The 24,649-nt window shown below is 40.4% G+C and overlaps 1 protein-coding gene across 2 annotated transcripts in view; it reads right to left on the bottom strand.

The window, feature by feature from the left end:
* The window catches only part of LOC140732819 (adhesion G-protein coupled receptor F1-like), a 102,708-nt gene that overhangs the window by 5,671 nt on the left and 72,388 nt on the right, over window positions 1-24,649 (bottom strand). For both annotated transcript variants that reach the window (XM_073055450.1, XM_073055451.1), the window contains exons 10-16: window positions 24,157-24,384; window positions 23,306-23,452; window positions 18,223-18,428; window positions 9,658-9,849; window positions 3,089-4,423; window positions 2,960-3,001; window positions 2,830-2,865 (exon numbers count right to left, since the gene is read on the bottom strand). In XM_073055450.1, coding sequence (XP_072911551.1) covers window positions 2,830-2,865; window positions 2,960-3,001; window positions 3,089-4,423; window positions 9,658-9,849; window positions 18,223-18,428; window positions 23,306-23,452; window positions 24,157-24,384 — 2,186 coding nt within the window. The remainder of the gene's footprint in view (window positions 1-2,829; window positions 2,866-2,959; window positions 3,002-3,088; window positions 4,424-9,657; window positions 9,850-18,222; window positions 18,429-23,305; window positions 23,453-24,156; window positions 24,385-24,649) is intronic.

The following is a 24,649-nucleotide window of genomic DNA, read 5'->3' as shown; positions in this document are numbered from 1 at the left end:
CTGAAATTTGTCATTGAGGAGAACATATTCAGCCGAGAAGAATGTACAGTTGAGAAACACGTGTAATTTACTACAGAGAAATATGAAGAGATGCATTCTGGCAAAAGGAATGAAAAGATTATAGTACAAGAACAGTATAAACTAAATGGGAGCAGCTCTAAAGGAACTGAAGGCCCTTGATCTATTTTTACAATTCATTATATGTTGCAGGGAATGTTGAGGGAAAAACTTATACAGAAATATGTTCATAGACTCTATAAATAGTCATTGAATATAATGCATGGAAGTTATATTGCAACTTAACAAAAAAGTGGTATAGGCTAAAATTGTAGACTTGTAAATTGGGTGATTGCTTCTAATGAAAGTTGTGGAGATGCTGGACAATGTTCAGGACATTGAATGGAAAGATTCTAAGGATGATCAAGACGTACAAACAAGCTGGATGAACTCAGAGGGTCGGGCAGCATCCGTTGAAAGGAGCAGTCAACGTTTCGGGCTGAGACCCTTCGTCAGGACTCACAAGTTCAACCTGCTGAGTTCATCCTGCTTGTTTGTACGTCATGATTCGACCACAGCATCTGCAGTGTACTTTGTGTTTTCTAAGGATGATGCCTTCCATCTGTGGCTGGACTGGAGAAGCTGGAGCTGTTCTTCTTCAAGCAAAGAAGACTGACAGGGGATACGATGGAGGTGTATTTGATTATGTTTGGCAAATTGCGAAGTGCTAAGCCATAGGTGGTTTGTTTGAGGAGCAGGGAACACCAATTAAAATTGCTAAGCTAGAATGAGGGGGAATGTAAGGAAAAACATTTTTGTGCGATGTAGTTATGATCTGAAACTCATACTATAAGGCTGGTGGAAATAGTAGTGCAAGTATTGATGTTCAGAAACTAATTGCAATTTGGTCATTGGTAGGGCATTGGAGAAAATAGAATTAATTGTTCTGCAAGGATCTGGCATGGACTCAGGGGGCTAAGTAGCAGAGCTTCAAAAATTCTATGAGTTGTACAAATGTGTCATTTTCTTTGAAACCTCTCATTGGAGAAGGCCATGTTGCATTTAATGCTTCTGCTGAACCTAGTTATTTTCCTGACCTTGGGTGTGTCTGCAGGCAGTTTGCCCATTTTCTCTGTGACTGCACAAGTTTCTTGTGGCTGCTGCAGGTGTCTCCCACATCCTAATAGCTTGCTGGTAGCATGACTGGCTGGAGAAAATTACCTCTGTAGCCAATTAATCTCCCAGCATAAATGGCTGGTTCCATCAACAGATTATGACAGCCTATGAAACACGGACAGTAGATACAAAATACTTGTGGAAAATTTTGAAGTTCATAAGCATTTAAAGTTATTGGGACCTCATTTACAAATACGTTAAATAAACATTTTAAAAAAACTTAAGACTAAAACTACAAATAGACTTAAAGTATTAACATTGAAACTAAGTTAATTAAATCCAATAGGAATTTTAACAGAACTATCTCCCAGCAGTTTATCTTGTTATTTTTTTAGGAGATGGAGGAGAATCAGTATGTCATCAACGACTTACAACTTTCTATAAATATGCAATGGAGAGCAATACAACCAGTTGCATCACAGCCCGGTGTGGAGGCTCCAGCGCACAGACGGCAAGAGGCTGCAGAGGGTTATAAGTGAAGTCAGCTTCTTCATGGGCACAACTATGATCACCATCAAGGACATCCTCAAGAGATGGTGCCTCAAGACTGTGGCATCTATCACTAATGATTCCCCCCCCCCCCCCCCACCAATCTAGATGTACCCTCTTCTCATTGCTACCATCAGAAGGGAGGTAAAGGAGCTGAAAGGCCTACAATCAACAACTCAGAATCCCCTCTGCCATCAGATTCCGGAACATTACCTTGTTCTTAATTTATTTCTATTACTTATGTTTGCTTTTCTAAGAGTAATTTTATGCTTTGCACTATACACCTATCATGTCATGCACGTCAGTGATAATAAATCTGATTCTATTTCTCTCCATTCATGTTTTTCTTCACTTTTTAATCTGTTACAGGTTCAGCAGACAAATTTCCCTGCTTGAGAGCTGTGAAATTTCCAGAAGGTTGTTTTGTCTTGCTGAGCTCCACTTGTATCATTCTTGTAAAATCAAGTCAATTTTTAATTGTTATTTCAACCATAACTGCTGGTACAGTACACAGTAAAAATGAGACAACGTTTTTCAGGACCATGGTTTACATGACACAGTACAAAAAACTAGACTGAACTACGTAATTTTAAAAAACACAGAGAAAGCTATACTAGAATACAGATCTACACTGGACTGCATAAAGTGCACAAAAACAGTGCAGACATTACAATAAATAATAAACAGGACAGTAGGGCAAGGTGTCAGTCCAGGCTTCGGGTATTGAGGAGTCTGATAGCTTGGGGGAAGAAACTGTTATACAGTCTGGTCGTAAGAGCCTGAATGCTTCGGAGCCTTTTCCCAGACGGCAGGAGGGAGAAGAGATTGTATGAGGGGTGCATGGGTATCATTTCTGATTTTCTTGTGGATTCTGCTAATCTGCTGCTATGTCTCTGTGATGCTGCTGCAGGTAAGTTTTTCATTACATCTGAGTATACTTGCATTCAGGAATATGAAAATAAACCCAACTTTGATTTCATCCATTGCTACTGTGGTGGGCATTGTTTAGTGTCCTGTTGAGTGGAAGGCCTCAGTTCAGCTGTTACCTGATAACAGGCTTATTTATTGATAGATCTTGTGGGACCTCAATTGATATTTTTCTCCAATAATATTGCAAGTAAATCTTATTATCTGCAATGTAACTTTATATTTAGAAACCGTACTCACCATTGACCTGAAATTTTTAAAGAATGTTTCCCGCATCTAAAAATAATGAAATAAGTAAGTTTTAAAAACAGTTGGGTACAAAAGCAGCAACAAATGCTGAAAATTTCAAAATGTTGTTCAAAGGCTTCACCTTCGCCTCTGTGAATCCAGCAGTTACTAACATAAAGAAACCCTTGAAGAGAAAATGAATACAATGCATTAGGATACATTTGTCAAGTTTCAGAATGTTTCATAACTGAAATGGTATGCTCTCCATTACCTGCAATGTGTTTAACAAGACAAATATATAATGCAGAATATCATGCGACTCTTCATCCAGGGCAAATCCAATGATCCAGGTCAATCCAAAAGATGGAGTGAGAATAAGGACAGCTTTAATGATTTTTTTAATTGTTTTTTTGTCCTGCTCCATTAATCCTTCCGAAATCTTTGGCCTCAGCAGTTTCAGAATGACTACTGTCAGGATAATCATATTGATGCTAACAATGCATCCAACTGGAATGATGAATGAGAAGGATGGAGTAAGCGCTAGCCAGCAGTTATTTTTAAGCTTATAATTGTTTTTCTTCAGGAATATTGAGGCTGCAGAAATTACTATTACCAATGGGCAACCGTAGCCGAGGATGAAACAAAATGACAGAAAGGGTACCCTTCTAATGTGATGGAAAACGAAGATAATCTGATGGAGGAGAGTTAGACTTTGATTTAATGTCCAAAAGAACATCGAGAGAAAGAAATAATGAGTGAAAATGGTTGCCGTTATACAAAGTGACTTATCTTTTTTAACCAGCTCAATTGCACCAAATACAAATGAAATCTGGGCAAATAACAAAGCAATAGCAGTGTTAAACTGAGTAATGTGCCGGGAATAGGCAATGGTTGTTTTAGTGATTGTCTGCCACATTATTTTTTCAATACTGATCCATATTAATAGTGATAGAATGGAAATGCTTAATCCTATGTAGGTCAATTCTTCAAGAAATGGGATGTCTCTTTCCTTTGTTGCCATTAGCACAGCAAAGGATGTTAAGTGGTTACACGTGCAGCGTATTTTATCCCCAATCCTCTTGGACTCACAGCCTTCGTTTGACCAGCTTTGTTGTTTCCAAAATACACACTTTGCAGTGTTCAGATCAGCTTGCGCATTTTTTGGAGGGAATGTAATTGTAATGTTTGGTATTTTCAGTAGGCTTCTGTTTTGAACGACATTCATTGTTATTGTTAAAATATTGGTTTGCGCCTTGACCTGCTCTTTTGACTGCTCTGCTTCTTGTTCTTCTGGAATTAAAATCTCATCCAAATCTTCATAGAGAACACTCAGTACTTGGAAAGTGACATTATCCTGTGGTGTCCAACCAGTCAGATTTATTGAGGTAGAGCTGTTAGAAATCATCTGGAAGTGATAATCCTTACTAGTAGTATTAAACTGTTCTGTACTTATTGTAATCTGGTTCATTGTGCTATTGACATCAGCATCGGGCTGTAAAGCTGCAGCAAATGTTTCAATGGACATCAGTAATGTGTTGGAGTTCAGATCTGTGTCATTACTTCCTGTTTTCTGAAGAAGAATGCTGTTTGAAATGGCAATTAAATCCTGTAAAAAAAACAAAAAAGCACAAGTGCCATCATAATAGAACACAGGGAGAAGTCTATCACATCAGGATTATAATGGTTAACTTTTGACTGTGAATAAAAGACAAGAATCTGAATCAATCTGAGCCTACTTTTAATCTCTATTCATGTAAAGATTGAATTAATCCGAAATAGATTGTGCTGGCAGTCACTTTGAGATAGAACTGCTGTCACAATGAAAGTGAGCCAGGCACTACCATGCGTTATTTACATTAGCATCCTCGATGTTTACCAGGTATCAGGGACCTTCTCAATGACTTTACTATTCATCTAACACACTCACTTTATCCACTCTTACATAAATTGGCTGCAATTGATTAGTCTCTGAAGCATATTTGTTCAGATTTGCCGCTTAATTTGCTTTTTAAGGAGAGGGTCTGTTGAAAGCTGGACGGTTGCCTCTGTAATGACACAAGTGACTACATGCTGTTCAAGTATCTTCTGAGGCCACAGCTAATGAAGTGCTTCTCCAGCATGTAGTTACTGAGATACACATCCCATGGTGGTGGTGAAAAATGGCAGGTGCTTGAATGGGGAAAGTTGGGAGGAGCTCAGTACTGATATCATTGGCAGAGTTCCAGTATTGGATGAATCATTGTGGTCACAGGAAGGTAAGGACATGAAACTAGTGCAGGAAGGGAAAGCATGCCTTCTGTAAGAGCCTACTCTAAAACAACCTTCAGAGGCATCACAACTGACCAAGGCGTCAGACTGTCTTCATTGAGACTTTTAGTTTCTCACCTGAACTGCTTTCACTGTGAAATTCCATCAAAATGGTTGATTTCACATTTTCCACCATTAACAACACCTGCATCTCTGCATATTCCTTACAGCTCACCCTTCACTTAGTTTTGTGTCAATCATCAGGCATGAATACGTTGCAGTTGTCACATTGTCACACACCTCTGATATACTGTTTGAATAGCCGGAGCCACAGAAATGATCCCTGTGGCTCTTCACTGATGATGGCCTCCTAATCCAAAAATGACTCATTTATTGATTTTCTGTTGACTAATTTTTAGTCCATGCCAGTATATTACTCCAGATATTGTGTGATCCAGTTTTGTTTAATAATTTCTTGTGTGGCACCTTATCAACAATCATCTGAAATACACCTGATCTCATTTCACTTATCCATTCTGCTAGTTAAAGCTTTAGAAATGACAACAGATTTATCTGACAAGATTTCCTGTCCATAAATCCATATCAGCTCTGCTTAGTCCTATTATTATGTTAGAAGGGAATTGTTATCATTTTCATAATAATATTTTTCTACATTTTCCTTATTCCCTATGTCAAACTAACTGGGAACTTGCCCTCTTACCTTCCTTGCTTGTTACTCCAGTAAAGACATAAATGAAAGGTATGTTTAATTTCACTGTCACTTTATTCCCCAGTATAAATTCTCAAGGTTCGGTCTATGGTTTCACCAGTGGGAGAAACTCAAAAAAGGGATATTGTTGCAATATTAGGGCAGGGTTGGAGGTGAGGTTGTGTCATTTGAAACTGTGGCATGACAGAACTTCCTTCTGAATGTCTAGTTCTTTTTATCTCAGTAGGCAGTGGAGTCTCAATCATTGGAAATATATAAAGAGGAAGTAGATAAATTTTTGAATAATCAGGGAATTAAAGGCTGTGAGGAACTAGCACAGAAGTAGTGACAGGGCCTTTACAGAGCAACCAGGATCAGAAAGTTTTAATTTTAGATCTTAAGACATCGGAGCAGAATTAGGCAATTTGGCCCATTCGATCAAGGCTGATCCTTTGTCTCAAGGGACCCAACCTAATGTGTGCTAGCATTTTTCCTTTTACAAGTCTACAATATAATTATACCCAGAAATGGTCTACGCATTGGACTCCAACATTGCAAAATCAATCTCCACACTGTCAACTTTGTAAAGTCCACTTTACTTGTATCCAACTAGGTAGGGTCATCCTACAGATTAATCAAAAAAACAGCCTGAGACAATCATCCTCACAGACAATGCCCCTTACTCTTCAGAAACAATCCCTTACTGCTCACACTGGCATAATTGTGACCTATTCTGGGGCAGGTGTGATCTGTTGCACTTGAATCCGAGGGGACCAATATTCTTGCGGGCAGATTTACTAGAGCTGTTGGGAATGGTTTAAACTAATATGACAGGGGGATGGGAAGCAGTGTGATAGAGCTGACGATGAGCCAGCAGATTTACAAGTAGATGATGGAAGTATCAATATTACATGTTACAAGTAACATGAATGTAAGGAAGGACAAGCCAATCAAATGCAGACAGCACAAAGAGTTAAATTGTACCACAGAGGCAAAATTCAAAAGGGAGAAGAATGCAGGACTGAAGGTGCTGTATTTAAATGCGCGTAGCATTTGGAATAAGGTGAATTAACTCATGGAGCAATTAGAGATTGGTCGGTTTGACATTGTGGGCATCACTGAGCCGTGGCTGAAAGAAAGCCATAGCTGGGAGCTTAACACCAAAGAATATACTTTATATTGAAAGGGCAGGCAGGAAGGCATAGGCGGTGGTGTAGTTCAATTGGTAAGAGATGGAATTACCTCTTTAGAAAGAGGTAATATAGGGTCAGAGAACGTTGTATCTTTGTGGGTAGAGTTAAGAAATTGCAAGGGTGAAAATAACATTATGGGAATCATATATAGGCCTCCAAATAGTAGCCAGGATGTTGGTTTGAGATTGCAAAGGTAGCTGGAACAGGCATGTAATAAGGGTAATGACACAATTGTAATGGGGGACTTCAATATGCAAGGGGATTAAGCAAATCAGACTGGTATCAGATTGCAAGAGAGGGAATTTGTTGAATGCCTATGAGATGGATTTTTAGAGCAGTTTGTGCTTGAGCCTACTCGGGGAAAGGCTATCTTAGACTAGGTTTTGTGTAGGGAGCTTAACATAAAGAAACCCTTGGGAAGCAGTGATCATAATATGATTGAATTCATACTGCAATTTGAGAGGGAGAAGCATAAGTCACGTCTATCAGTATTGCAATGGGATAAAGGGAATTACAGAGGTATGAGAGAGGAGCTTGCTCGATTGGATTGGAGATATTGGCTGGGATAACGGCAAAGTAGAAATCATGGAAGTTTCAGGGAATAGTTCACAAGGCACAGAAGAAATATGTCCACAGAGGAAGAAGTTCTCAAATGGCCGGGCTTATAACTGTGGCTTATAAAGGACTGCATAAAAGCCAAGGAAAGGACATATAATGTAGCAAAAATGAGTGGAAAGTTGGGTGAATGGGAAGCTTTTAAAATCCAACAGAAGGTAACTAAAAAAGCTATAAGAAGGGAAAAGCCAATAATGTAAAATAGGATACCAGAAGTTTTTTTTTCAATTATATAAAGAGTAAAATGAGGTGGGAGTTGGTATTGGACCACTGGAAAATGATGCTGGTGAGGAAGTAATAGAGGACAAAGAAATGGCAGATGAATTTAATAGATACTTTGCATCTGTCTTCACTATGGAAGACACTAGCAGATGTCTGTGAGTGTCAGGGTGTAGGAGTGAGTACCATTGCTGTTACAAAGGAAAAAATGCTAGGCAAACTCAAAGGTCTTAAGGTGGATAAGTCACCTGGACCAGATGGACTACATCCCAGAGACCTGAGAGAGGTGGCTGAAGAGATAACGAATGCATTGGTCATGATCTTTCAAGAATCACATCTTTCCGGCATTCTCCAAGAGGACTGGAAAATTGCAAATGTCACTCACTTTAAGAAGGGAGGAATGCCAAAGGAAGGAAATTATAGGCCAGTTAGCCTAACCTCAGTGGCTGGGAAAGTGTTGGAGTCTATTATTAATGATGATTAAGGTTTCGGGCTAATTGAAGACTAATGCTAAAATAAGTCAAAATCAGCATAGTTTCTATATAAAGGAAAATTTTGCTTGACAAATCTGTTAGAGCTCTTCAAGGATGTAACAAGCAGGGTGGACAAAGGAGAGGTAGTGGAAGTCATTTACTTGGATTTTCAAAAGGTGTTTGATAAGGTGCCACATAAGATGCTGCTTAACAAGATAAAATCCAGTGGTGTTACGGCAAAGATACTGGCATGTTTAGTGGAATGACTGACAGGCAAGAGGCGGTGAGTGGGAATAAAAGGGGCCTTTTCTACTTAGTTGCCAGTGACCAGTGGTGTTCCTCAGGGGTCAGTATTGGAACCACAGCTTTTCAACTTTTTTGTTACTGATTTAGATAATGGAATTGAAGGCTTTGTGGCAAAGTTTGCAGATGATATGAAGATAGCTGGAGGTGTAGGTGTAGGTGTAGCTGGAAGTTGCAGCAGGACTTAGACAAATTGGAAGAATGGGCAAAAACTTGGCAGAACTAGGGGTGACCCTTTGGAACAGAGGTAAAGAGGAATGTTTTAGCTTGAAGTAGTGAATTTGCGGAATGCTCTACCATAGACTGCAGTGGAGACCGAGTGAATCTGTGGAACAGCCATGATGGATTGGTGGAGCAGACTCGATTGGGCTGAATGGCCTAATTCTGCTCCTATGTCTTATGGTCTTATGGTTTAGTGCCCTGTTTCTAAGCAAGGATGACTTTAAAAAAAAGTAAGCCAAGAAATTGGTTTGGTTTACAGCCAGACTGGAATGTGTGGAAATCACATTGCTTGGATTTTTATACCAATTCCACTGCAAGTCCTACCGCTGGGAAACAGAATCAGAACAAAACAGAGTATTTGGTTCCAACACCATTCACAGTCTAAACATTCATTCCCTTCTCCACTACTGTGACCACAATGTATACCCTCTACAAAATCCTCTGTAGTTACTTTTCAATTTAATCTGACAGCAGCTGTCATACCTTAAATCTCTACCACAAAGAAAGGCGAGGGAGCACATGGGAGCACTGCCTTACACTGCCCCTCCTTGTCACCTTCCTGACCTTGAATTAATTCACAAACCTTTCATCTAAAATCGGGATCTTCACTGGGATGACTGCAACAATTCAAAAAGTAACCAATCCTTTTCAATCAAAATTATTAATATCAATCAAATAATGTATTTGCCAGCAGATTTCTTTGCATTTTCTAAAGAGATATTGAACTAATCTTTTTATACTGGGACACAGGCAGACATTCAAATAATGAACTCAGCAGAATGTTTCATTTGGATTTTTATTTGTAATTTTTATTTTTAATTAGAATTTTTATTCTTAAAAATGGAATAAAATTACTTACTATAAAACTTTGGTTAGAAACACGAACGTCTTCTCTCTTTAAAACTTCGGAAAGTGTATCTAGAATGCTAACAGAAACTCGAGAGTCTGGATTAGCAAACCTGCTGGATTTCAGATCTTTGATTCCATTCTTTAGATCTGTCAGCACTTCCGTCAGCACTTCTGTCACATTACCACGTCCTTCCCTGATCTCCTGAGAGATAACACAAACCACTGAAATTAGATTTTTTTTAAGTCATTCTGTATTGGTCCACATTCTAGTTTATACCTTCTTGTTTGAAGATCTGTTTTGGATTTTCTGAGGGTGATTTTTTTTAAGCAATTAGAGTATGAATTTCATGTCCAAGATCACAAGAAAGTCAATGATTTGCTGTGAGTAATGAAGTAAAATTTCATTTTCTTTAATGGATTTAAAAAAATGTCTTTGGTAAGTAAATTCCAATATTCTATGAAAGTAAGTAGTCTGTATTAAAATACAGTTGATGCCTCTAGTATACAACCTTGGCATCAATTCCAAGCACAATAATCCAGTTGAAAGATAAAATATAATTAGTCTCAATGAAGTGAATAGATGAAACAATAAGGAAAGCGGGAGAGGAACAAAAAGGATCATGGAGAAATTGAGGTGACAAAGGGATGCAAGGCTAGGAGAAGAAGAATTATTAAAAAGGAGAAGCAGCATGAAGGAACAATGACACAGGCATGAGGAAGGAAACTGGATGAGAAGTGCAGATGTAGAGAGAAGCAGAAATTATATTCAGAATCTTGTCTAATTATTGGCACAAAATATCAGGGAAAGCTATTGCATCCAGAACCAATAAATTGTAGATTCATTAGGATACTAGATGGGATTAGAGTTGAATTCCTGAGAATGGCCAGATGAACTTGATTTAGACTTCTTTGACTTCGATGTCAGAGGCATCAGCGGCAGCAGAAGGCAAGTGGAGCAGCCATCATTAGAGTGGGGGCTAGAGTCAAATGGAAACTTCGAGGCTTTGACTCAAGGGGCTTCATTGAGAAAAGGCTGAAGCCAAAGAAAGAGATAAGGAAGGTAGGTTTTTCCTTTCGTTATTGCTGATTAGTCTTGGTTGCTCATAGTACAGTACATGCAGGATGGCAGTGGTATGTTCCTCCTGTAGGATGTGGGAAATCATTAAGTCTGATGGTCTCCCTGATGTCTACACCTGTGGGAAATGCAGCCAACTCCAGCTCCTGAAAGACCGCATTAAGGAGCTGGAGTTGGATGAACTAAGGATAATCTGGGAGGCAGAGCAATTGATAAATAAGACCTTTGAGCATGTGGTTACACCCAGAGTGCAGAAGTCAGGGAGTAGATGGGTGAATACTGAGAGAGGTAAAGGGAGAAGGAAGTCAGTGCAGGGTCCCCTGGGGCCAAACCCCTCAGCAACAGGTAGATCCCTTTGGATACTGATGAGGGGGTGATCTACCTGGGCAAGGCAGCAGCAACCAGACCAATAGCACTGTGGTCGGCTCTGAGTCTCAGAAGGGTAGGATGAAGGCAGGCAGAGCAATAGTCATAGGGGACTCGTTAGTTAGGGGGACAGATAGGAAATTCTGCGGTAGCAAAAGATACTCCAGGATAGTGTGTTGCCTCCCAGGTGCTAGGGTCCAGAATGTCTCTGAGTGGTTGCAGAATATTCTTGAAGAAGAAGCTGAGCAGCCAGAGGTCATGCTACACTTTGGTACCAATGACATGGGCAGGAGAGGGGTAGAGGTCCTGTGCGGTAAGTTTAGGGAGTTAGGAAGGAGGCCGAAGAGCAGAACCTTCGAGGTGGTAATCTCTGGATTACTCCTGGTGCAATGAGCTAGGGAAGGTCAGAATGGGAAAATAGCACAGCCGAGCGAGTGGCTGAGGAGATGGTGAAGGAAGCAGGGTTTCAAGTTCTTGGATCATTGGAATGCTTTCTAGGGAAGAGGTGACCTGTACAAGTAGGATGGGTTGCACTTGCACTGGAGAGGCACAAGTATCCTGGGAGAGAGGTTTGCTAAAGATTTTCGGAGGTTTTTGGCCAGGTGGATTCAGAATTGGCTTTCCTGCAGAAGGCAGAGGGTCGTGGTGGAGGGAGTACATTTGGATTGGAGGGTTGTGACTAGTGGTGTCCCACAAGGATCTGTTCTGGGACCTCTACTTTTTGTGATTTTTATTAACAACCTGGATGTGGGGGTAGAAGGGTGGGTTGGCAAGTTTGCAGACGACACAAAGGTTGGTGGTGTTGTAGATAGTGTAGAGGATTGTTGAAGATTGCAGAGAGACATTGATAGGATGCAGAAGTGGGCTGAGAAGTGGCAGATGGAGTTCAATCCGGAGAAGTGTGAGGTGGTACACCTTGGAAGGACAAATTCCAAGGCAGAGTACAAAGTAAATGGCAGGATACTTGGTAGTGTGGAGGAGCAGAGAGATCTGGGGGTACATGTCCACAGATCCCTGAAAGTTGCCTCACAGGTAGATAGGGTAGTTAAGAAAGCTTATGGGGTGTTAGCTTTCATAAGTTGAGGGATAGATTTTAAGAGATGCGATGTAATGATGCAGCTCTATAAATCTCTAGTTAGGCCACACTTGGAGTACTGTGTCCAGTTCTGGTCACCTCACTATAGGAAGGATGTGGAAGCATTGGAAAGGGTACAGAGGAGATTTACCAGGATGCTGCCTGGTTTAGAGAGTATGGATTATGATCAGAGATTAAGGGAGCTAGGGCTTTACTCTTTGGAGAGAAGGAGGATGAGAGGAAACATGATAAAGGTGTACAAGATATTAAGAGGAATAGACAGAGTGGACAGCCAGCACCTCTTCCCCAGGACACCACTGCTCAGTACAAGAGGACATGGCTTTAAGTTAAGGGGAGGGAAGTTCAAGGGGGATATTAGAGGAAGGTTTTTCACTCAGAGAGTGGTTGGTGCATGGAATGCACTGCCTGAGTCAGTGGTGGAGGCAGCAACACTAGTGAAGTTTAAGAGACTACTAGACAGGTCTATGGAGGAATTTAAGGTGGGGGGTTATATGGGAGGCAGGGTTTGAGGGTCGGCACAACATTGTGGGCCGAAGGGCCTATAATGTGCTGTACTATTCTATGTTCTATGTAAACTACATTTGCAATGGGGTGGGCTCTGAAGTGAAGAGGCAGATGATGGGGCAGTTTGTGAGTGATTGTGAGGAAGGAGAGGGAGATGATGGTTTGAGATGTGTCGATTTTAATGCAAGGAGTATCATAAACAAAGCAGATGAACTTACAGCGTGGATCAATTTTTGAAACTATGACGTGACCATTTCAGAGACTTGGATGGCTCAGGGGCAGCAATGGCTTCTGGGTGTGCCGGGCTTTAGATGTTTCAAAAAGGTCAGGGTGGGGAGTGGCATTGCTAATCAGGGATAGTATCATGGCTGCAGAAAAGGAGGAAGTCGTGGAGGGATTGTCTACTGAGTCTGTGTTGGTGGAACTCAACTGGACATTTTTAATAGATCCCCCAATAGTAACAGAGACATCGAGGACCAGATAGAGAGGCAGAGTTGGTAATAATAATAGGGTTGTTGTATTGGGTGATTTTAACTTACCTGATATTGACTGGCATTTCCTTTGGGGAAGGGGTTTGGATGGGGAGGAGCTGTTAGGTGTGTTCTGGAAGGTTTCCTGATGCAATGTGTAGATAAGCTAACTGGAGAAGAGGTGGTACTTGATCTGGAATTGGGAAATGAACCTGGTCAGATGTCAGATCAGATCTCTTGGTGGGAGAGCATTTTGGAGGTAGTGATCACAAAAATTGTCTCCTTTAATATAGCACTGGAAAGGGAAATGAGGGGAATTTGGGAAAATATTTAATTGGGGTAGGGGGGAGTATGATGCTATTTGGAGCATAAATTGGGAGCAGATGTTCTCAGGGAAATGCACAGCAGAAATGCAGCAAGTGTTCAGGGAATGTTTGCATGGTGTTTTGCATAGGTATGTTCCATTGAGACGGAAAAGATGGTAGGGTAAAAGAATCATGGTGTACAAAGGATGTAGAAAATCTAGTTAAGAAGAAAATAAAAGCTTATGAAAGGTTCAAGAAACCAGATACTATTAAAGCTCTAGAAAATTACAAGGTTGTCAGGAAGAAGCTTAAGAATAAAATTAGGAGAGTTAGAAGGGGCCATGAGAAGGCTTAAGTGAGCAGGATTAAGGAAAACCCCAAGGCATTCTACAAGTATGTGAAGAGCAAGAGGATGAGCCGTGTGAGAATAGGACCAATCAGTTGTGATAATGGAAATATGAGCATGGAGCTGGAGGAGGTAGCAGAAGTACTTAGCAAATATTTTGCTGAAGTAGTCACCATTGTTGGGTTGACTTATAGCGGACTGAAATGCTTGAGTGTATAGACATTAAGAAGCAGAATGTGCTGCAGCTTTTGAAAGATATTAAGTTAGATAAGTTGCTGGGACCAGACGAGATATACCCCAGGCTACTGTGGGAAGTGAGGGAGGAGATTACCAAGCCACTAGCAATGATCTTTGCATCATCAATAGGGATGGGAGAAGAACCAGCAGATTGGAGGTTTGCAAATGTGGTTCCCTTATTCAAGAAAGGGATATTTCTTAATTGGGGTTATTCAAGGGAATCTACCTGTGAGGGGTTATTCAAGATAACCTGGGAAATTATAGACTAGTGAGTCTTACTTCAATGGTGGGCAAGTTGTTGGAGAAGATCTTGAGAGGCAGGATTTATGAGCATTTGGAGACGCATTATCTCATTAAGGTTAGACAGCATGGCTTTATCAAGGGCATGTCATGTCTTACTAGCCAGATTGAATTCTTTGAGGATGTAACAAAACACATTGATGAAGGTAGAGCAGTGTATATGGAGTTCAGTAAGACATTTGATAGGGCTCCCCATGCAAGTCTCATTCAGAAAGTTAGGAGGCTTGGGATTCAAGGAGACTTTGCTTTTGGATCCAGAACTGGCTGGCCCATAGAAGGCAAAGGTTGGTTGTAGTTGGTTCGTGTTCTGCATGGAGGTCAGTGACCAGTGGTGCTCCACAGGGATCTGTTCTGGGATCCCTCTTTGTGATTTTTATAAATGACCTGGATGAGGAAGTAGAAGGGTGGGTTAGTAATTTTACTGATGACACAAAAGTTGGGGATGTTGTGGTTAGTCTGGAGGGTTGTCAGAGGTTACAGTGGGACATCACTAGGATGCAAAACTGGGCTGAGAAGTGGCAGATGGAATTCAACCCAGATAAGTGTGAAGAGGTTCATTTTGGTAGGTCAAATTTGAAGACAGAATATAATATGGCAGTGTAGAGGATCAGAGAGATCTTGGGGTCCTTGTCAATAGACAATAGACAATAGGTGCAGAAGTAGACCATTCGGCCCTTCGAGCCTGCACCGCCATTTTGAGATCATGGCTGATCAATTCCTATCAATACCCGGTTCCTGCCTTGTCCCCATATCCCTTGATTCCCCTATCCATAAGATACCTATCTAGCTCCTTCTTGAAAGTATCCAGAGAATTGACCTCCACTACCTTCCGAGGCAGTGCATTCCAGACCCCCACAACTCTCTGGAGAAGAAGTTTTTCCTTAACTCTGTCCTAAATGACCTACCCCTTATTCTCAAACCATGCCCTCTGGTACTGGACTCTCCCAGCATCTGGAACATATTTCCTGCCTCTATCTTGTCCAATCCCTTAATAATCTTATATGTTTCAATCAGATCCCCTCTCAATCTCCTTAATTCCAGCGTGTACAAGCCCAGTCTCTTTAACCTCTCTGCATAAGACAGTCCAGACATCCCAGGAATTAACCTCGTGAATCTACGCTGCACTTCCTCTACAACCAGGATGTCCTTCCTTAACCCTGGAGACCAAAACTGTAAACAATACTCCAGGTGTGGTCTCACCAGGGCTCTGTACAAATGCAAGAGGATTTCTTTGCTCTTGTACTCAATTCCCTTTGTAATAAAGGCCAACATTCCATTAGCCTTCTTCACTGCCTGCTGCACTTGCTCATTCACCTTCAGTGACTGATGAACAAGGACTCCGAGATCTCTTTGTATTACTCCCTTACCCAACTCTACACCGTTCAGATAATAATCTGCCTTCCTGTTCTTACTCCCAAAGTGGATAACCTCACACTTATTCACATTAAACGCCATCTGCCAAGTCTCTGCCCACTCACCCAGCCTATCCAAGTCACCCTGAATTCTCCTAACATCCTCATCACATGTCACACTGCCACCCAGCTTAGTATCATCAGCAAATTTGCTGATGTTATTTTCTATGCCTTCATCCAAATCGTTAATGTAAATGGTAAACAGCTGTGGTCCTAATACCGAGCCCTGTGGCACCCCACTAGTCATCACCTGCCATTCCGAGAAACACCTATTCACCGCTACCCTTTGCTTTCTATCTGCCAACCAGTTTTCTATCCATGTCAATGCCTTCCCCCCGATGCCCTGAGCTTTGATTTTACCCACCAATCTTCTATGTGGGACCTTATCAAATGCATTGTGTCCATTGGACACTCAAAGCTGCTGTGGAGGTTGTCAGTTTAGTTAAGAAGACATATGATGTGTTGGCCTTCATCGACCATGGGATTGAGTTCAAGTGCTTTGAGGTAATGTTACAGCTATATAAGACCTTGGTCAGACCCCACTTGGAGTACTGTCCTCAGTTCTGGTCACCTCACCACAGGAAGGATGTGAAAACTATAGAAAGGGTGCAGAGGAAATTTACGAGGATGTTGCCTGGATTGGAGAGCATGTTTTCTGAGAATAAGTTGAGCAAACTTGGCTTTTTCACTTTGGAGCGATGGAGGATGAGAGATGACCAGTGGCGTTGATTGTGTGGATAGCCAGAGGCTTTTTCCCAGGGCTGAATGGCTAACATGAGGGGATATAGTTTTAAGGTAATTGGAAGTAGATACAGGGGGGATGTCAGAGCTCAGTTTCACACACAGAGTGGTGGGTGCATGGAATGCATTGTCAGTGACAGTACAATAGAGTCTTTTAAGAGTCTCTTAGATATGTACATGGAGCTTAGAAAATAGAGGGGCATGCGGTAGGGATATTTTCTAGGCAATTTCTAGAGTAGGTTAAATGGTCGGCACAACATTGTGGGCCAAAGGGCCTATATGTGCTGCAGATTTCTATATTCTATGTTTCAAAGAATATGGAGTGATCTAGCTTAGCTATTTCAAAGAATGCAATAGCACAAATACTTAAAAATTGGTTCTTGCAAAATAGCAGAAACATTGGGATTACCTTTAAATTAGTTTTGGGTCACTTAGAAGAGAAATCAGGAAGACGTACTTCTCACAAAAGAAAGGAAATCTAAAAATTTTTGCTCCAACAAAATGTAGATGTTGTGTCAAGACTCTGATTAGTATTTAATTTTGATGAGGGGATTAGTTATATATAGGACCCCGCACCACCCTCTATATTCAAGTTGCTTTCTCATCTTGGATCCCGTGTATTTAACTTTGTCAGCCTAGTGGACCAAAGGGCCTTCCTCCAACCTGAATAGCAATAGTCCCATAGTTCTAAAATCAATGCTTGAGAAATACAATGTAACTATCAAAAGTGTTCTTGCCTCTCTGAAGATAGCAGTGTGAGAATGGGAAGAGAAGGTATTACAGGTAATTCTTGGACTACAGCTGGATAGATTTGAATAGAAGCAGGCGGTGACAATGGAGAAGCTTTGGAGGATGACAGTGAGATCAACTCTATCAATGTTTCTAGACAGACTTAAAAAAGAATGGACCTATAGACGTAGAGGTTATTTCTATGATTGCTGCAGTGCTCAGGTGGAGATGATTAAAATAAAAGAACATAAAACAGATCAGTCCAGTACAATAGTGTCTTTGACCAAAATGTTGTACTAACCTTTTAACCCACTCCACAATCAATCTAACACTACTACAAACACTAAGGTTACAATCTAACCTTCCCTCATACATAACCCATAAGCCACCATTTTTCTTTCATCCATATGCCTATTCAAGAGTATCTTAAATATCAACCTGTACTATCACATGTGGAAATGGTAAAAAAAACCTTTGACATCTTCTCCAAACTTTTCTCCACTCACCTTCAAAGGATACCCTCTGGTATTAGCCATTGCCACCTGGGGAAAAGAATTTGTCTGTCCACTCTATCTGTGCTTTTTTAGAATCTTACATCCCTATATCAAGGAATCTCTTATCTTCCTCCATTCCATAAAGAAAAGCCCTACCTTGCTCAAACTTTCCTCATAAAACATGTTCTCTAATCCAGGCAGCATTTGGTAAATCTCCTCTGTCAGTAATTATGAGGTTTTCAATGGTTCCAACATAATCAAGGATTCTAAAGAGGAAAAGGGGTGGGGGAGGGGAAGTCACATAGCTTCCCATATCTACAATTCATTGGACATATATTCAGAATTACAAATTGAGTCAGAGAGAGACAAGTTGAGACCCACTGCAATGCTGGGGGAGAGCAGACTCCTGGAATTTCTTCACGATAATATTCAATTTTTCAGAATTTATTGACAACCCCACAAACAGTACTGTTCTATCAAAATGAATTAAAAGCTAATACCGTTGCCATATACAATAAATTCAGCAAATATTTTGATGTGCAATTTTCAAACACTTGGTCCCAATCGCCATTTTCCTTGCAAAATCTTAATATTTTCCCAGAAGTATTTGCTGGACAGGATGCGTTAGCTTCCATATACGAGTTGGGTTTGGTACGGTCCCAATGGTACTCACTCTTCATCTCCTCGCTGCATGTTTTAGCATTCTCTAGATAGATATTCAAAGGAAGGGAAGAGACATTGTTGAGTAACCTGTGAAGGACCGGTTCTCTTTGCATCATATTTTTATACAATGCATTTCCTTCTTTGGTGATCATCTCTAAATTGTATTGCATCTGAGCTGCATCCTGCTGGGAAGCTTCTGTCCTTGGTGGTCTGCTCGGTTTTTTTTAAATCACCATGATCAATTCCCTATTTTCCCGTTAGGGTAGGTTAGTATAGATGTACACTTGATGGTCAGTGTAGAGAGGGTGGGCTGCAGGGCCTGTTTCTGTACTGTATGATTCTGTTGACCCATGTATTACATCACAACACTGGTCTGCTTTCTGCTTATTATAAATATTCTCATGTTTCCATCCAGTCCCTTTTTTTACTGAGTAATGAATATATATATCTAATTTAATAAAATACATTCTAAAAAAGATACACGATGACACAAACTATATCTACTGAACAAGCTCCAGTGACTGAGTTCAAACCTGACTGCATCAGTAGAGTTTGCACATCCTCATTCTGATTACCTGGGTTTCCTCTGGCTGTTCCTGTTTCCTGCCACATAACTGAAATGTATTGGTTGGTGGCCACTGTAAATTGTCCTGTGTGTGTTAGTAAGATCTGGGGTGTATAAGGTGATGACACACCACGATGCTGGGGGAGAACAGACCCCTGGAATTTCTTGGCTATGATATAATGTAATATTTCTTGGGTGTATAAGATGATGAGAGGCATTGATCATGTGGATAGTCAGAGGCTTTTTCCCAGGGCTGAAATGGCTAGCACAAGAGGGCACAGTTTTACGGTGCTTGGAAGTAGGTACAGAAGAGATGTCAGGGCTAAGTTTTTTACGTAGAGAGTGGTGAGTGCGTGGAATAGGCTGCCGGCAATGGTGAAGGCAGATACAAAAGGGTCTTTTAAGAGACTTCTGGATCGGTACATGAAGCTTAGATAACTAGAAGGCTATAGGTAACCCTAGGTAATTTCTAAGGTAAGGACATGTTCGGCACAGCTTTGTGGGGCCGAAGGGCCTGCGTTGTGCTCTAGGTTTTCTATGTTTCTATAAATGGGAATATGGGGAGAATAAAATGGGTTAGTGTGGGATTAGTGTAAACGTGAATGTTTTAGGGTTGGTATGGATCCAACAGGGTAAAGATCTTCTTTCTGTGCTGTTGTTGAATGTTGTTTTTTTTCCATGTTACACCCTGACCAGCGCACCCAGAAAATTCCTAATATATATATATATATATATATATATATTAGGTCTTTATTCTTTGGAGTGTAGAAGGTTGAGGGGGGACTTGATAGAGGTATTTAAAATTATGAGGGAGATAGATAGAGTTGACATGGATAGGCTTTTCCATTGAGAGTAGAGAGTAGGGGAGATTTAAACAAGAGGATATGAGTTGAGAGTTAGGGGGCAAAAGTTTAGGGGTAACATGAGGGGGAACTTCTTTACTCAGAGAGCGGTAGCTGTGTGGAACGAGCTTCCCATAGAAGTGGTAGAGGCAGGTTCAATATTGTCATTTAAAGTAAAATTGGATAGGTATATGGACAGGAAAGGAATGGAGAGTTACGGGCTGATTGCAGGTCGATGGGACTAGGTGAGAGTAAGTGTTTGGCATGGACTAGAAGGGCCGAGATGGCCTGTTTCCATGCTGTAATTGTTATATGGTTATATATAAATATATGTGGTAAAGGAAGTTGTCTTTGATCCTTGATGTTTCTAACTTTTTGAACATGCTATTAATATTAGATTTCATGCTTCTAGTAAAGGGCCAGGATTTTAAGGCATCCTGTATATTGAATCAGAAAGCAAAATGATTCAGAAACAAGATTGCAACCAAAAGAGGTTCAGTCCATTATTGCTGTCTCAGCTGGCAACAAAAGTTTATTTATTGTAAAATGTGGAGAAGTAAACATGGGATTAATACTTGTGTATTAAACAACCGGTACGTTCATCAGCAGAAATCTTTCTTCAGAATATCAGGCTTCAAGATGCAAGAACCTTAACAGTGTTGATGAACAGAGGGGTCATGGAATCCAAGTTCATCGCTCCCTAGGGGTGGCTAGAGAGATTGATAGGGTGGTTAAGAAGGCATTTGGCATGTTTGCCTTTATTAGTCAAGGCATTGGGTTCAAAAGTCAGGAAATTATGTTGCAGCTTTATCAAACTCGAATTAGGCTGCATCTGGAGTATTGTATAGGATCTGGTCGCCTCATTATACGAAGGATGTCGAAGCTTTGGAGAGTGTGCAGAAGATATTGTTTGGATTAGAGGGCATGTGTTACCATGAAAGGCTGGGTAAGCTTTGGTTGGTTTGTCTGGAGCGGTGTAGACTGAGGGGAGACCTCATTGAGGTTGATAAAATTATGAGAGGCATGGAAAGAATCTTTTTTTTCCCAGGGTTGAAACGGCTAATATCAGAGGGCCTGCATCTAGAGTGAGAGGGGGTAAATTGTTTTTTTTAACACCGAGAGTGGTGTGTTAGTGCCACCTGATTAGTGGCAGATACATTAGGGACTTGGAAGAGACATTTAGATAGGCATGAATGTGATGAACATGGAAGGATATGTAGGCAGAGGAGATTACTTTAGTTGACCATTTGATTGGTTTTTTTTTTTGCTTTGGCACAAAATTGTGCACTGAGGGGCCTGTTCCTGTGCCACACTGCACTGAGTTCTCTGTTCTCATATTCTTAGAGAGGCATCATAAATCAAAATACTGAGAAATCATCCACAAAAGATTTGCAATTGTTTGCCTTCACTCTGCTGAGGTTGCTAAAGGGACAGGGTAGAGTTACAGGGATATCCAAAATGACTAGAGAACAATGAATTTGCATTTGCAAAGTCCTGGATAAAATATTGACATAGGATTCAGCAAGACAAGCTAATCATGATCTTTCCATTGGTAAGATTGACAACACTCTAATGGAAATTAACAAAGCAGGAAAGAGCCCTAAATGCAAAGCTTACGGGTGCACCAAGAACATGACAGAAAAAAGCTGTAGAAACAAGGTAAAAATTCTAGAAACTCACAGGATTTCTCATCTATAAAATCAGTCAAAGTAACAATGAAAATCACAGGTACCAAAGGAAACAAAACCCACAAGGGGTTAAGCTCCATCCAAGTGCATGAGGAAAAAATAACTGCATAGTCATAGAATCCAAAGGTAGATTGAAAGCAATATCAGGAAGGCCCAGAGCACCACTTGTGAATATTGTTCTTCAAGAAACCTGCTTTGCTCAAGGTTCAGTTGAAGAAGAAGTATTTGATTGAATCCTTCAGTTGTTTTTCTGTTACGAGTATTGAGTTTGAAGGAGATCATGAACAAAGAAAGGAAAACAGAACATAGAACATAGAAATCTACAGCATATTTCAGGCCCTTTGGCCCACAATGTTCTGCCGACCAAGTAACCTACTCTAGAAACCGCCTAGAATTTCCCTACCACATAGCCCTCTATTTTTCTAAGTTCTATGTACCTATCTAAGAGTCTCTTAAAAGACCCTATTGTATCTGCTTCTATCACTGTCACCGATGGTGCATTCCACACACCCACCACTCTCTGTGTGAAAAACTTACCCTTGACAAGCCCTTTGTATCTACTTCCAAGCATCTTAAAACAATGTCCCCTTGTGTTAGCCATTTCAGCCCTGGGAAAAAGCCTCTGACTATCCACACGATCAATGCCTCTCATCATCTCTCATCCTCTGTTGCTCCAAGGAGAAAAGGCCAAGTTCACTCAACCTATTCTCCTAGGGCATGCTCTCCAATCCAGGCAATATCTTTGTAAACCTCTTCTGCACCCTTTCTGTGGTTTCCATATCCTTCCTGTAGTGAGGTGACCAGAACTGAGCACAGTACTCCAAATGGGGTCTGACCAGTGTCCTATATAGTTGTAACATTACCTCATGGCTCTTGAATTCAATCACACAGTTGATGAATGCCAACATAGTGTATACCCTCTTAACAACACTGTCAATCTGCTCAGCAACTTTGAGTGTCCTACGGATATGGACCCCAAGATCTCGCTGATCCTCCATGCTGCCAAGACTCTTACAGCTAATATTATATACTGTCTTCAAATTTTACCTACCGCAATGAACCACTTCACACTTATCTGGGTTGAACTTCATTTGCCAATTCTCAGCCCAGTTCTACATCCTATCGATGTCCCGTTGTAACATCTGACAATCCTCCAGATTATCCACAACACTCCCATCCTTTGTGTCATCAGCAAACCTACTAACCCACCCTTCTATTTCTTCATCCAGGTCAGTTATAAAAATCACAAACAGGAGGGGTCCCAGTACAGATCCCTTAGGCACGTGTGTGTGTGTGTGTGTGTGTGTGTGTGTGTGTGTGTGTGTGTGTGTGTGTGTGTGTGTGTGTGTGTGAGAGAGAGAGAGAGAGAGAGAGAGAGAGAGACCGACCTGTGATTCCTACACACAGGTACGTATATATAAAGCCGTTTATCTGTGAGTTCTTTTCAAAAGGCCAAGCAATGCATTGTATTTAGTGATAACCATAAAAGAGTTAACTTTAACTCTTGTTAAAGAGTGCTAAAGCCTTAGCTTTAACACTTCTATCTCATTAAAAACGGCGTCACCTGCTTTTTGTGTTGTAACAATTATCCACAAACACTTGCTGAATCCATCTGAAGAGACTTTTAGAAGAAACAGTCATGTGTCCAGCAGTTCCCACATTTGAGAGATTTCTCATCCACAAAATTGAAACAAAGAGCACAGACGTTGCAAAAATAAATGCACTTGAAGCAGATAAAGCACAGATTATCTTACAAATTGTGCTGGAGTATTTCTTTTAGTCTTATCACTTTAGATTGTAACTAAGCAATAAAGTTGTTACTTACGTTTTAGGACATATATAGAGAATTTTGCATCTTTGCTCTGATTTGCATCATTTTGAAATGTGCATTTATAGACAGTATTATTTTCTGTTGAATTCACTTCAAATCTCCAACATTTGTTTCCGTCAAGTGTCTCAGTTTGATTGTAAACTATTATGAGCGAAAGGTAAATAAAACTAATTTATGAATCAGACTTAGAATCAGGTTTAATATCACCAATGTGTGTTGTGAAGTTTGTTAAATTTGCGGCAGCAGTACAATACAATACATAATAATAAAGAGAAAAAAGAAAACGAAATTACAGTAAGTATATTATCTATATTAAATAGTTAAATTCACTAAGTAGTGCAAAAAATAGGGGAAAAATGTAGTGAGATAGTTCTCATGAGTTCAATGCCCATTCAGAAATCTGATAGCAGTGGGCAACAAGCTGTCCTGAATCGTCGAGTGAGTAACTGAACCGGACGGACCCTGGCAACATTTTAGTTTCTTTGGGGTCTGAGCCTGACATGGACTTCTAGGTGTGTGTCAGATAATAGTAAGTAACAAAAGGCATCCATAATTCACATTAGTCAATGAGGAAATTGTATAAATAATGCAATTGGTTGGATTATGGGAAGTTCAGAATGTTACAGAGGAATGGATCATCTTTATATTTTACTCCTTTTGCACTTTGATAGTTTGTCCCATTGAGGACAGTCTTTCATTAGTTCTATTGTGTTTCTTGCATTTACTGTGAATGCCTGCAAGAGAATGAATCTCAGGTTTGTTTATGGTAACATGCATGTACATTGATAATAAATTTACTTTGAATTTGAACTTTAAACTCCACAGAAATATTAATAAAAACTTACCTTTTGCATCAGTGTCACCATCTTGTTTCACTGAAACAACATAGCTTTCATTGTCATTCTTGATGCAGCATTGAAACTTAATAGATTCTTTAGGAACTCTTTCTTGCAACACTGTGTAATTTAATGGTTTAACTACTATTTCCTCAGGGAGAAGATGGACTTTTACATTAGAACTGGCTTCATGTGTGATTGATCCATTTTCAAAAGTCAGAATACAGGTATAACTTCCTACATAATACAACACACAAGAGAAATATACTTGAGAATGACTAGAAGCTAAGTGGTGCATTTATATCTAGAACATGGGAATAATTTGGTCTTCATTTTGTAAACTGCAAATAAGCTTCATAGTTCCATGCAAAGGAGGTTGAAAGTGAAACTAAAATAGGAAACGACAGGGCTTCAAAATTTAGAATTACAGTGTCATTTTCAGTGTGCTACAGGCTTATGCAGGCTCCAATATAATGGACACAAATGCTGGTGGAACACAGCA

The sequence above is a fragment of the Hemitrygon akajei genome, chromosome 9 (genome assembly GCF_048418815.1).
Source record: "Hemitrygon akajei chromosome 9, sHemAka1.3, whole genome shotgun sequence".
Taxonomy (NCBI): Eukaryota; Metazoa; Chordata; class Chondrichthyes; order Myliobatiformes; family Dasyatidae; genus Hemitrygon; species Hemitrygon akajei.
Note: the sequence above shows the minus strand (reverse complement) of the source record. Positions and strands in the feature narration are given on the sequence as shown.